Genomic DNA, 14357 nt, shown 5'->3' with positions numbered 1-14357 from the left:
TTTTCTTAAGTAATATATCTTCTCAGTAGCTGGTATGTTCTTCCTGTCTATCAGAGTCTGAAAAGAGACCTTCCAGTCAGTGAGCGAGAGTGGTTCTCCATTGAATGTTACTGGTTCTGGTATGGGGAGGCGGCTTTCACTGATTGATTCCGCTAGTAACCTGAACATGGTCTTGGTGCCATCTTCTTGTTGTGTGCTTGTCACAACATGTTGTGGTGAGAGACTGTGAAATGACCCACTTCTGTGCATGACTTCTTTCACAGATTTGCAGTTAGAGAGTAGTTCTCTCTTCTCGTCCTCTGAGTTTTCATCTTGCTCATACACATGCATCCGCGCCTTGGCAGCATTTAGTTTCTTGAGCACTTCTAGGCACTCTAACTCTCTTCGCTTGTCTTCTAGCGTCCTTCGTCTGGCAGCATTTTCTACCTCTAACTTGACTCGCAGCCTAGCTTCTTCTAAGCTGCGTTTCATAGTGAAAGTACATTGGAAGTACATTGGTTTCAAATGGGATGTGGTGCACGCTAATGAGACTTTGCATATCCCGATAATTGCAAGTAGCCAATAACATTCCTCAAAAATAGTTGCAGTCAAAATCTGTGCTACTAAGGATAAAAGAAGCCAGTACAACAGTTGAAAGGAAAATAATTGGGCGCCAATCTCTTCCTTTTATTTTGGATTGAGATATAGCCTGAATCTATACAAACGGTAGAATGAGATTAAGTAAACTTCAGACAATTATTTTTAGATCCGAAACTATTTTGAAAAAATTATTTGACTGAAATATCCCTTTAATCCTGTCCTCATGAACAAGATACTGAGCATACAAAAAAAATGTTGGTACAAACTTTATATTCACATGATCAACAAATTGCATTTCTTAGAGGGGGAAAGATAGTATAAGCAGTGCATTTTGATGGTGTATCAAATGGTGCAATTGCACCCCCTTGAAACTACTCAGCTAAACACACCTGAAAGAGAAATCACTTCAATCACATCACCTTCCATCAAGTTGTAATTTTTTTGTGAGAATTGTATATCAATAACAGGACAATTACATTTTTCAAATTCTTAGAGATATAGCCCAAGGGACATTCTGATGTTCTTTGCAATCTTTGGTTAGAACGTTTACATAACACATAAGAGGGGATTATCTAATAAAAGGTTGGCATGATTATTTTACCACAAAAAAACTACTTAAATCATCAATAAAGAAAAACATACAATCATTGCATTCCAAAATACAGATCACATTAACGGTTACAGGACTGTACAAATGTTCATTTTTTTCTGTTCCAATCCAATGCTAGTGTCCCTCCAACTCCGTCATTACAATCACAGAATAAGAGAGTACCACTACCAATGCATCATTTATAGACCTAATCAACTTATGCGTTACACAACACTATGTACTGTAATGTATACTGGTCAATACCTGACCTGGTTTCAAATACTTTACCTAGGCTTGATTGAGCTTGCCTGGCACAATGGAACTAATAGAATACTGGCAAATCCTGTCCATTTGGCACTCCAGGCAGGCTAAAGTAAATGATAACAGTACTTCAAGATTTGAAAAAAGTATTTGAGCCCATGTCGGATCACCAAAGGTCCTTGGTTTGATGTAGCAGCAACTTGTAGCAGCAACACTGGCTAACAGTTACTTCTTCTTCCATGATTAGACAGATCAGACTGATTAATTATCGCATATACAAAGGTATCCCATTAAATAGAGATGCAAACCTCAATCCTTTTTATGTTGATATTTTAGGCTAAGTGATTTGTGTAACAGTGATTTTAGTTTAACGTTAAATAAAGCTATTTCAAGTCATTAGTGTTTAAAGCAAAATCAAATATTGCATAGTTCGTTAGAAAATAAAGTTTAAAATAAGTTTGTGATATAAATTGGTATAAAATGTACGGCAGTAGCTTCCCATATTACAGTATATGTTAACAAGAATGAGTGTTTAAAGCAAAATCTAATATTGCACAGAAAATACGTTTGATATTTATTTAACCTTTGTTTAACCAGGTATGCAAGTTCTCATTTACAACTGCGACATGGCCAAGATAAAGCAAAGCAGTTTGACACATACAGAGTTACACATGGAGTAAAACAAACATATAGTCAATAATACAGTACAAAAACAAGTCTATATACAATGTGAGCAAATGAGGTGAGATAAGGAAGGTAAAGGCAACAAAAAAGGCCACGGTGGCAAAGTAAATACAATATAGCAATTAAAAACACTAGAATTGTAGATTTGCAGTAGGTGAATATGCAAAGTAGAAATACTGGGGTGCAAGGGAGCAAAATAAATACAGTAGGGGATGAGGTAATTGTTTGGGCTATTTATAGATGGGCTATGTACAGGTACAGTGATCTGTGAGCTGCTCTGACAGCTGGTGCTTAAAGCTGGTGAGGGAGATGTGATTCCAGTTTCAGAGATTTTTGTAGTTCGTTCCAGTCATTGGCAGCAGAGAACTGGAAGGAGAGGCGGCCAAAGGAGGAATTGGCCCTGGGGGTGACCAGTGAAATACACCTGCTGGAGAGCGTGCTACGGGTGGGTGCTGCTATGGTGACCAGTGAGCTGAGAAGGCGGGACTTTACCTAGCAGGGTCTTGTAGATGACCTGGAACCAGTGTGTTTGGCGACGATTATGAAGCGAGGGCCAGCCAACGAGAGCGTACAGGTCGCAGTGGTGGGTAGTATATGGGGCTTTGGTGACAAAACGGATGGCACTGTGATAGACTGCATCCAATTTATTGAGTAGGGTATTGGAGGCTATTTTGTAAATGACATCGCCGAAGACGAGGATCGGTAGGATGGTCAGTTTTACGAGGGTATGTTTGGCAGCATGAGTGAAGGATGCTTTGTTGCGAAATAGGAAGCCAATTCTAGATTTAACTTTGGATTGGAGATGTTTGATGTGAGTCTGGAGAGTTTACAGTCTAACCAGACACCTAGGTATTTGTAGTTGTCCACATATTCTAAGACAGAACCGTCCAGAGTAGTGGACGGGCGGGCAGGTGTAGGCAGCGATCGGTTGAAGAGCATGCATTTAGTTTTACTTGTATTTAAGAGCAGTTGGAGGCTACGGAAGGAGAGTTGTATGGCATTGAAGCTCGTCTGGAGGGTAGTTAACACAGTGTCCAAACAAGGGCCAGAAGTATACAGAATGGTGTCGTCTGCGTACAGGTGGATCAGAGACTCACCAGCAGCAAGAGCGACATCATTGATGTATACAGAGAAAAGAGTTGGCCCAATAATTGAACCCTGTGGCACCCCCATAGAGACTGCCAGAGGCCCGGACAACAGGCCCTCCGATTTGACACACTGAACTCTATCGGAAAAGTAGTTGGTGAACCAGGTGAGGCAATCATTTGAGAATCCGAGGCTGTTGAGACTGCTGATGAGGATGTGGTGATTGACAGAGTCAAAAGCCTTGGCCAGGTCAATGAATACGGCTGCATAGTATTGTTTCTTATCGATGGGGGTTAAGATATCGTTTAGGACCTTGAGCGTGGCTGAGGTGCACCCATGACCAGCTCTGAAACCAGATTGCATAGTGGAGAAGGTACGGTGGGATTCGAAATGGTCGGTAATCTGTTAACTTGGCTTTCGAAGACCTTAGAAAAGGCAGGGTAGGATAGATATAGGTCTGTAGGAGTTTGGGTCAAGAGTGTCCCCCCCTTTGAAGAGGGGGATGACCGTAGCTGCTTTCCAATCTTTGGGAATCTCAGACGACACGAAAGAGAGGTTGAACAGGCTAGTAATAGGGGTTGCAACAATTTCGGCAGATAATTTTAGAAAGAAAGGGTCCAGATTGTCTAGCCCGGGTGATTTGTAGGGGTCCAGATTTTGCAGCTCTTTCAGAACATCAGGTGACTGGATTTGGGAGAAGGAGAAATGGGGAAGGCTTGGGCGAGTTGCTGTGGGGGGTGCAGTGATGTTGACCGGGGTAGGGGTAGCCAGGTGGAAAGCGTGGCCAGCCGTAGAAAAATGCTTATTGAAATTCTCAATCATAGTGGATTTATCAGTGGTGACAGAGTTTCCTATCCTCAGTGCAGTGGGCAGCTGGGAGGAACTTTGAGTTTGTGTTGTAGGAAGCAAATTTCTGCTTGAAAAAGCTAGCCTTGGCTTTTCTAACTGCCTGTGTATATTTGTTCCTAACTTCCCTGCATATCTCGGAGGCTGTTTGATGCTAATGCAGAACGCCACAGGATGTTTTTGTGCTGGTTAAGGGCAGTCAGGTCTGGAGAGAACCAAGGGCTATATCTGTTCCTGGTTCTAAATTTCTTTAAATGGGGCATGCTTATTTAAGATGGTGAGGAAGGCATTTTTAAAGAATAACCAGGCATCCTCTACTGACGGGATGAGGTCAATATCCTTCCAGGATACCCGGGCCAGGTCGATTAGAAAGGCCTGCTCGCTGGTGTTTCAGGGAGCGTTTGACAGTGATGAGTGGGGGTTGTTTGACCGCTGACCCATTACGGATAGAGGCACTGAGGCAGTGATCTCTGAGATGTATTGTATCTGAGTTGTATTTAGAGGGCAAGTTGGTTAGGATGATATCTATGAGGGTGCCCATGTTTACGGCTTTGGGGTTGTACCTGGTAGGTTCATTGATCATTTGTGTGAGATTGAGGGCAACAAGCTTAGATTGTAGGATGGCCATGGTGTTAAGCATGTCCCAGTTTAGGACAGATATAAAATAGTTTAAAAAACATTGTGACATTGCAGTGGTTTCCCCATGTACAGTGGCTATGTAAAAATGAACAGTTTTGTTCCTTGACCACATAACCTTTAGAAAAAGAGTTTAAAATGTTACTTTTTCATCATAATACCGTGGTTTGACCATTACTTCAGCTGAGGGGAGGCAAAGAAGCCTTCTTGGCAACTTGAGCTAGTGGATGCCTTGCTCTTGCTTCCAAATCTGTAAACGTATATAAGAATAAAAAAAACATTCAACGCCCTCACTCTGATATAACCACAGATTAAGCAAATTAAGAACAGATATAATCCAAGCTAACGAGAATATTAAAAATACATTCAGGCAGATTTATCACCCAATAAACACATTTAGGGCTGACTCCATTTAGTTGACTGGTCGATTGTTTGGTCAATAGGCTGTTGGCGACCGAGATTTCCTTAGTTGAGCAGTAGCAAAAAAAAAAAAAAATGATGATGTACAAGACACATGCCTGATTGGCGCCTGTCTGAGTGGACTAATCCATTGTGGAGGCCGTGGGGATGACACAGTCCATCACTCTATAACATGTGCTACTGAAATTGTATATGGTTATATTACATAAGAACAACGGTGCAACACTAATAAAACATTTTATAACAAATGTGATTTCTATTTTTCTTGTTCTGAAACAGTGCATTTTCCTAGACCATGTTGCTATGTGCATAATAGCAAAGTTAACCAGTATATTGGTGTTGAGAACAATGTGGCAGAGGCAGCAGCGGAGTTAGGAGATGAGAAAACAGCCCTTGTCTTAATTGTCTAAGAAAAGTGAGGCGAGAGGAAACCAACTTAATTCGGTCTATAATCAATAGCCTAACTTACATGTGCCTGGTTTAATAGATCATCAATATATCTACAGAAATAAGACAAACAGGCAACAAAAGCAGGATCTGAATGTTTGTTTAATAGCCTACTGATTCCGTGAGCACCAACCACAACATGTTAGATAAACAATTTCCCAAATTAAACTGGTTTTGATCTTTGCTATGCTGTAATGGCTTAAATGATATATTTTTCAATTAGAACAGCCTCTCTGGTATCATTTATAATTGATTTAGTGCTGTTTACGCCGTTCCAAATTCCTTCTTATAGTTATTATTATGATCATCATTAGAATAATAAGTAATGTTGTTATATTAATAGGCTTAGTATAGCAGCCTTGTATAACAACCATCGAGCTGTAGGCCTAAGAGCCCATCCTGTTTAGCCTTAATACCATAACTTACTGAGGCCTATATTTCAATACTTATATAGGCTACTGTATCAATCAATCATTTATTTGTTCATGTCATCACACAGCATACGAGACATTCATGATTTGAAATGCAATCAAGCATTTTAGTTAAAATAAGCGACCAAATAATAATTAGCGCAAACAATAAATAAAAAGTTCCATTTCGGAAAATGCATTCATTGTTACAATATATTTTTCTGACCATTTGTAATCTATACAGAACCTGTTTGGAACACATAATATGTGCTTGCTCCTTAACTTATTTTTCTTGATGTCCAGTATTTTCCACAACTAGTCAAATTCATTCCATTTTGCTGTCACATGTGCTACGTGTTCAGAATTTGTTATAAGCAATTTATTGATGCGATTATGATATAGTTCAGGCCCTATTGTTCACGTGCATGCGATGCATACGTGTCACGTAAAGAGTGTTGAGGGAATGTTTTTCCTAAACAACTGAGGGATTTCGGTAACATAACTTTTCAGTCATAAATGGCAGTAATTATGTTGCAGCTTCAGCAACAGACAGCGTGATAAACACTGTTGATGTTCTGTGGTGGTCGCTGCAGCAGTTTAAGAGAGAGACAACGGGTGCTAGTCACACAATCACTTTTTTTTAACACAGAGCTGCAAGTGTGAGTCCAGCCCGGCACAATCAAATCAATTGCGGTCAAACTCCCTCTAGTCATGCGTGTGACTATTGGGACTAGAAGTGCAGTGTGACTAAGTTTTCATCAAACAGTGCACTTAAAGCATCAGACAAGCTCAGTGCATATTTCGTTGATTTGATTAAAACACATAGGATTTGTTTATATATGGAAAAATACACGTTTTCAAATTTCGACCAGACTACTCTCGGGCGACCAAGATTTATTTTTGTTGGGGACAGCCCTAAAACACATTAGACCCATTTGAGATGTGCCCTATGGTTAGAATGTGGTGCTTACATGGTGGTGCTGGAGAAAGTCTGTTTCATGCGCTGGGACAGGGAGCTGGAGGAGGGTGTTTTAGTCATCTGATGTTCTGGAGTGGTCACTGGTCCCAGCATGCTCACTGTGTGGTCAGAGAATTAACACATTTAGGAGAAAATTATTTTAGACTGGCCAATATTGTGAAATCATTTTGGAAAATTGCCCACCCCGTATTTCCACATCACATTCAAGCATTACACACACACACAGTGTGAAACTGTACTGTAGCTCCAAAGTGAAACTAAGAGCATGCCATTTACTTCATTCAGTACCTTTTTAAACTATTAACATAGCAATGGTAAAGGATACTGTATGTTTGGTATTTTAGACCTTCCTTGACACTACTGTATGTCTATAGGCCAGGAGAGACGGGTTCTCAAAGCTGTTTACCTTTGTGGTCTGGAGTGTTGTAGCAGTTAGCATCGTCTTTGACCACATCGTCTGGATGGGTGTGCTGCTCCACTGTGAACTGGCTCCAGTACTCATAAGGAAGGTCCAACAAGCACTCCATCACCTGTGTACATCAATAGGAATCTCTCAAAACTGTTTTCACCACTTAAGAATTGCCTTCTCTAGAAAGAACAGTGCCTTTCTCTGTGTGGAGAGAATCATTGTTATTGGGTATTCAAAAAGGTACTGTAATACAATAACAATATTCTGTTCAACTAGACAGCCAATAAATAAGTGTCCACATAATATAGAAATAACTTAAATTCAGCTTAGGGTCTGAGTATTATTTTACATATGTATGTCTAAATATATATTTGTATAGATCTCTACATACCCGTGGTTGTCTGTTTGTGTCGTGCAGGATGGTCATGGGGTCTGGGTCTGGGACGGCATGACCCACCAGGGTGGGTCCAAACACTCTTGCCAGATTGGTGATGTCCATCTTGGTGTCTAGTACACACTGGGCCACCCTGAAAGACCATTTCAGAGAGATTCAAGTCAGGTTCAAGCTCCTCCAGTGCCTTGTGAAATCAGGACTTGCTTTTAAACTCGTCTTTGATTATGGGGGGCAGTTACTACAGAATTTAAATAACATTGACAGTTACATTTGCCAACATCCACCACTACAGTTTACAAACATGTGCAAGCAGGGGCACCACTTTTGACTGGTTTTGCAAGTTACAGATTGTGCCTCAAATGGCGGTTTGATGGAGTAACCATGAGGTGGATTGAAGCTCTGCCATACCTCTGCAGGTGGATGGACAGATAGGCCAGAGTGTCTCTGTTAGGATGGGGCAGCTCACTGATGGTCTGGTAGATCATTGACAGGCTATTGCCATTGTCCGGGATTTCTGTGTGCAAGACAAGAGGAGTGACATAAGAGCTCCATAGACTATTTACAAGGTGAAGAAACCAATGCGTCAGTCAACAGCTGTAGACGGACCTGCAGCCTCCATGAAGTCACGGTTGAGGCGGAAGGTGAGGAGGGGCTCCGGGAGGTTTCTCAGGAAGTCCTTGAGGAGGCCCGTGACACAGTGGATATCCTCCACCTTGGCCAGGGCAGGCACTGTCCTCCCCCGCAGGAAGCTCTTCTTCAGCTCCTTCACAGTGCGCCCCTCGCCCGACACACGGTACAGACCCATCTGACAGGGAGGGAGAGAAAAAGAAAAAATGGGATAAATATTAACTGGCAGTCAGGATAGGGATGATGACATTAGTTCAATGGAAATTATCAAGGTAAAAACAAAACATTTGTAAAAAGTGCTGATATGCGGAAGAAAAAAAAATTACGTGAATTTTGTATGTGCTAAAGTGGCAACATTTAAGTGCTGAAATGGCTGCTCACCTCGTGTAAACCCCTGTGCTCAATCTCCTTGACACAGTGGACCACCAGGGCAGGGATCATGGGAGAGGAGGAGGGAGCGTAGTCTGCAAGGGTGCTTGGCTGCAACACAAGATACACTCATGACATGGGACATTTGGAGAAGGCATTCAAAACACATATGGTGCGATACAAATCAGTCATAATCCATCTAACCATACCCAGGACCCTGAATCATAAAAAATACAAAATCATTATTAGTTATTGCTGTATAAGCATTGCAAATATGAAGTGTTGTCAATCTAAGAATATATAACTAACTGCCCAGGTGTAATACCTCTCTGGTCCTGATGGGGGTGCTGCCTGTAGAGATAGGGTTACATGGCAGGGTGCAGCGGTCCCGGCACTCTGGGTGAGCCACCAGCCTGCAGTCCTGGCACCTCAGGTAGAGCTTCCCAAACTTGGTCTTCCTTCCACACGGCACGCAGAACTCTGACCTGATCACCTGTGTGAGGAGAGGGGACGGGACAGACAGAGGCTAGTGACAAATGGGACAGACAGAGGGTAGAAGAGGGGACGGGACACACAAAGGGTAGAAGAGGGATGGGACAGACAGAGGCTGGTGACAGACGGGAGAGACAGAGGCTGGTGACACAGGTTTGTAGGCCAAACCTTTCGGACGCTAAAGACATTTTCATGAGTAGACCGATTTTCATGGTCTGACAAACATCGCTCTAGCTCTGTCACCTGATGCGGAAGTGTGACATAGGCAGATGTGATGGATTGAAACGCATCCAACGCAAAAAACATATCTCTAGCTTAAACTGATGGATTTTGATTTTTTTTATGATAATTAGATTCACACAGAACAACAAGTGTATTACAAACAAAAGCAATAACAGAAAGTGTACCGTTTTGGCAAGGAACTCGTGCTTTCGGGCCCCCACTTTGGCTCTGGGTGTTTTGGTTGGGGGCAGAGCCTTACTGCATGGAGTGCTGAGAGCCTCGTTAGCTGTCTCTGATTGGTCAATAGAAGTAGTGTCCCAGCCCTGAGCAGCTGGAAAAACAAGCGAACGCCAAGTTTTTACCCCTCAAAACTGGAAGAACTACTTAATTTTCTTCAAATTTTAAATCTTGATACATTGTGCGCATCTGAACATGGCTGTCAACATGGCTTGTTAGTGCCGTCTCACCGGTCCTCTTCCTGCTGCCTATCCAGTAGCCAGGCACTGTCTCCATGGTGGACACGGCCTCTACCGGGCCTCCGTTGACGGGCACTGTGATGGTGGTCTTGGTCACTATGGACTCGTTCACCTGTAATAATACATATATAAAACTTGAGTCACATGAAATAATGCTGAAAAAGGAGAAAGCGAAACATAAGTATTTTTTTACAATTGGAAGCAACTGATAAAGGTCTACAGAGCAATGTTTTGTTTACACGCAAACGTTCGAGTGATGCGCGCGCATGCCAACATCAAAAACCCTGTAGCATAATAGCTTTACACCGATGTTGGTACCTTGACAAACTTATCAGTGAGTGATGACCATGAAAACCCACAATGGCTATAGCTACTGTATGTTCAACAAGTATATTACTCTTCTGGCTTTATCTCTCTCTATTTGTGATATTGTACCTTGTCTCGCTTGGGTTGCTAGGTAATCAATACTCTGACATCTGCAATGTTGGAGATGATAACCATGTGACTACTTTTGTTAACTTGCATGTGCTGCATCTGAATTTGGATGTTGTCAAATTCAATGTAAACAAGCCTCTTTCTGGTGCCAAACTGAGCACGCAACTTCTCATGACGCGGGCGGGAAATAGGTCTTTTGACTGAAATTCAACACATTGAATACAAGTGTGCTGAATGCTATCCAAATCAAGTGAGACTACGGTTAGAAATTCAGTTTTTCTGTAGTATTAGCTACATTGGCGTTAACTTCAGAAGCCTGCACGGAGTTGCCCGGCTACCCATCCACACCGCTCCAGCCAAACTGACGGTTCTTCTCCACGATTAGTTGGGATTTGCCTGCTGAAAACCCTGCATCCCACTGCTGGCTTGCTTCTGAAGCTAAGCAGGGATGGTCCTGGTCGGTCCCTGGATGGGAGACCAGGTGCAGCTGGAAGTGGTGTTGGAGGGCCAGTCGGAGGCACTCTTTCCTCTAGTCTAAAAAAATATAATAAATAAAACATGTCTAGAATGCAAACACATTCTGATTGTTCTGATTGGTCCCAGAACCCGATTCTTTGGGTCGGAGCCAGCCTACATGATGACGTTATCAACATCGATTGGTTAGAGAAGATCCAATCACTTATTAATTTATTTTGTTCAATACCCCTCATTTTGAAGTCACACAAACAACTTCTAGGATTGCAGTTTCAGACTGAATGCATGTAGCGATCAATAGAGCAGAGGAATTCAATTCAGGGTGAGTGGTCAGGCAATGAATTGTGTAGTACCCTCTCGGAAGTGCGGCCAGTGGAGCGGGGTTTCTTCACCACCTGCTGGGGAGGCTCAGCAAGGGTTCTGGAGGAACGCTGTGGAAACAAATAGGAATGACTGAGCTAACAATACTTCCATATGACTGAGCATTGTAGCACTACATTCCCACACTATCCTTGACTAGACACTTTAGATATAAAATGATAAACATTTTTACGTACATTTCCATTGAGGATCTGTCAAGCTCTAAACTAAACAGTAACTCTCCACTCACCCTTTTCTGCAGTTTTCTCAGTCGCACTGTCCTCATCACAGAAGAGTCCCAATCCTACAGGAAATATAGAGAGATGACAACCCAATAGTTCATGTTTATATAGGTACTATTAGTGTGGCTATATCTGTTTGTCACTTTTTCTAGTTTTGGCATATTGTTTTCATGTATTTTTGCGATGTGTCACTATGATGCCCAAGACAAATGTCCCCTTGGGGACAAGGTGAAAATGTAAAACGCAATACTAACCAGAGAATCATCTGTTTTGTCATAGCTAATGTCTGACAACAAGGAAGCAGATTCATCTATGGTGGTTAACCTGAAAGACATGACGGTAGGCTTGGTTACGATCCCTGTTTTGAACCTGAACAATCTGGGTCATATTCATTAAACACAAAACTTAATCAAACGTTCCGAAACAGGGTAGGCATATCTAATTACATCCTAAAAGAAACATATATTTTTGTTTTGCATTTCAAAACATCTTCCGTTGGGTGCTCCAATGAATGCAGGCCAGACACGGCTGATGAGGGCCTAGTAAAGGGGTGTACAGTGCCTGTGGCTGGTGTTGAGGTTGTTCTTGGCAGCCTGCGCGGCCTGGGAGTGGGCGTTCAGGAAGGCCAGGGCAGAGCGCTGCTCCTCACTCAGGTGGAGGCTGCTGCTGGAGCTCTCTGCCACCAGCATATCCCGGATCAGCTGGATCTGACGCTCCTACACAGAGATCAGGAAATTACCCCACAATGTCATAGCCACCCAAACAGTGTGTGATTTTGTGAATTTCTTACCAACTCATAACTAGTAACTAATTATTCTAACCATAGATTTCTTCAAACTGTGTCCTCTTTTTGACAATAAACATCACAAAGGAGCAGCATTACGCAATAGAAGCTACCACAACATGTACAATTCTGACGTAGAATCACCTGCGACCTGTACTGTAGCAGTCTTATAAAATGTTTACCAACCAGTTTCTCGTATTCTGCCTCTGCCCGCTGGCGCCGTCTGATCTCCACGTCCACCTGGTTGCGGGCGTGCTTTAGCTTTATCTCCAGAGCCCCCCTCTCAGTCTCTGTTTTGGTCAGCACCTCCTTGCAGGCTCCCAGTTCCTCCTCCCACTGCAGCCACTTCCTCCTGCAGTCCTCGAAGTTCAGAGCCATTTGGATGAACTCTGATCAAAGAAATAAGGCCAAGGGGGATGGTTATTGGTTGAAGATCTGCTTTCATCTCATTCAGATCAGTTTACTCTTTTGAAGTCAATCTCCCCTATGGTTTTTCTGGTGAGGGGTGAAGGGGGGGGAATTGATGCCAACATTCTTTCAGGTAGGTGGCAACAGAGATGGGCAAGGGTTCCACCTTGTCTAAGTGAATGCGCAATAAGTAATTTTGTTATCCATTTTAGATGATTTAGTGTTTTTCTAACCTACCTCCACCCCCCTTTCAATTTTGGGGTCATTAAGTGTCTTGTGCAAGGGCACCTGGAATACTCACTCCAGCAAACGTTCAATGTCATTACACATGGGTTTTCAACCAGCAACAACCTGCGAGTTTCTGGTCTGCTGAAAACCTGCCATCCCTGATATGCAATGGCATGGGCATTGATTCAACAATCCAACAAAAGCATGCTCCACTGGTCACTTACGTGGTTCGAGGCCCTCATTGAGAATATTGGAGCATGCACAAAGATTCTGGAAATGGTTGAGCAGGTTCAGCACTGTCGATTCCATGTCCTGATAATGCAAGGTGACAAAAGGACATGGGGGGGACGGTCACGTGACAGAAACCCAGCAGGGGACTTCAAAGATTTTCTAGCAAAGACAATACAGTATGTTTTAGAAACTCTGTTTCTAGTATAGCTTTTTCTCTACGACTTTATTTATTTGGTAGGTAGTTATAACGTTAGCAAGATTATAAATAATAGATAGCTAGCCTAGCTGCCAAAGTTAGCTAAACAGATTGAAACGGACTCACCTCCACTTTTTAGCAAGCAAGCAGGGTATTAGCTACTATAGCTAGCTAACGTTTGCTAACTTTAATAAAAAAAATACAAATATATTGAAAACAAACATGAGCAGAAACTTACGGACTTTGGTCCTTTCATGAACAGTGTCCCACGGCGGAAGTTTCCAGCTGCTATCAAAGGCAACATATATTGTATATCGTGACAATAAGTGGGTTACGTTGTTTCTAGCAACGCAAGCTACAACACCTGTCTGTTCCAACTTTTCCAAGCTTTTCAAAAACCAGGCGCCGAGAAAAAAGGCGTTTCTTCGGGTTGGTTTGCTGACTATGCAGATGGCAGCTATTTTGGCATTATCGCCACCATGAGAGTTGGAGTGTAAATACGCTTACAACAAGAGGCTAAATACACTGCTCAAAAAAATAAAGGGAACACTTAAACAAAACAATGTAACTCCAAGTCAATCACACTTCTGTGAAATCAAACTGTACACTTAGGAAGCAACACTGATTGACAATAAATATCACATGCTGTTGTGCAAATGGAATAGACAAAAGGTGGAAATTATAGGCAATTAGCAAGACATCCCCAAAAAAGGAGTGATTCTGCAGGTGGTGACCACAGACCACTTCTCAGTTCCTATGCTTCCTGGCTGATGTTTTGGTCACTTTTGAATGCTGGCGGTGCTCTCACTCTAGTGGTAGCATGAGACGGAGTCTACAACCCACACAAGTGGCTCAGGTAGTGCAGTTCATCCAGGATGGCACATCAATGCGAGCTGTGGCAAAAAGGTTTGCTGTGTCTGTCAGCATAGTGTCCAGAGCATGGAGGCGCTACCAGGAGACAGGCCAGTACATCAGGAGACGTGGAGGAGGCCGTAGGAGGGCAACAACCCAGCAGCAGGACCGCTATCTCCGCCTTTGTGCAAGGAGGTGCACTGCCAGAGCCCTGCAAAATG

General features: G+C 42.6%; 1 protein-coding gene across 1 annotated transcript; it reads right to left on the bottom strand.

Moving 5' to 3' along the window:
• Positions 1-683: 683 nt before the first annotated feature.
• Positions 684-13702, bottom strand: LOC129815621 (rac GTPase-activating protein 1-like). The gene is made up of 17 exons (XM_055869593.1): positions 13523-13702; positions 13082-13169; positions 12408-12610; positions 11999-12153; positions 11692-11761; positions 11446-11499; positions 11189-11266; positions 9918-10038; positions 9636-9781; positions 9062-9229; positions 8749-8847; positions 8347-8545; positions 8149-8254; positions 7738-7873; positions 7344-7467; positions 6930-7035; positions 684-4931 (listed from the first exon to the last, which is right to left on the bottom strand). Exons 1-17 carry the CDS (start codon positions 13586-13588, stop codon positions 4856-4858), a joined length of 1995 nt encoding a protein of 664 aa, XP_055725568.1. The 5' UTR covers positions 13589-13702; the 3' UTR covers positions 684-4855.
• Positions 13703-14357: the final 655 nt, after the last annotated feature.

Source organism: Salvelinus fontinalis, chromosome 18, assembly GCF_029448725.1.
Source record: "Salvelinus fontinalis isolate EN_2023a chromosome 18, ASM2944872v1, whole genome shotgun sequence".
NCBI lineage: Eukaryota > Metazoa > Chordata > Actinopteri > Salmoniformes > Salmonidae > Salvelinus > Salvelinus fontinalis.
This window is presented reverse-complemented; position numbering and strand designations above follow the sequence as displayed.

What these genes read in the sequence shown, in the direction of transcription:
- LOC129815621 (XM_055869593.1), bottom strand. Translation starts at nt 13,588, where the DNA reads ATGTTGCCTTTGATAGCAGCTGGAAACTTCCGCCGTGGGACACTGTTC. An exon ending in AGGCAGAATACGAGAAACTG is followed by an intron (nt 12,154 to 12,407) that starts GTTGGTAAACAT and finishes ATCTCTGTGTAG; the next exon opens with GAGCGTCAGATCCAGCTGAT. An exon ending in AACCTCAACACCAGCCACAG is followed by an intron (nt 11,762 to 11,998) that starts GCACTGTACACC and finishes CATGTCTTTCAG; the next exon opens with GTTAACCACCATAGATGAAT.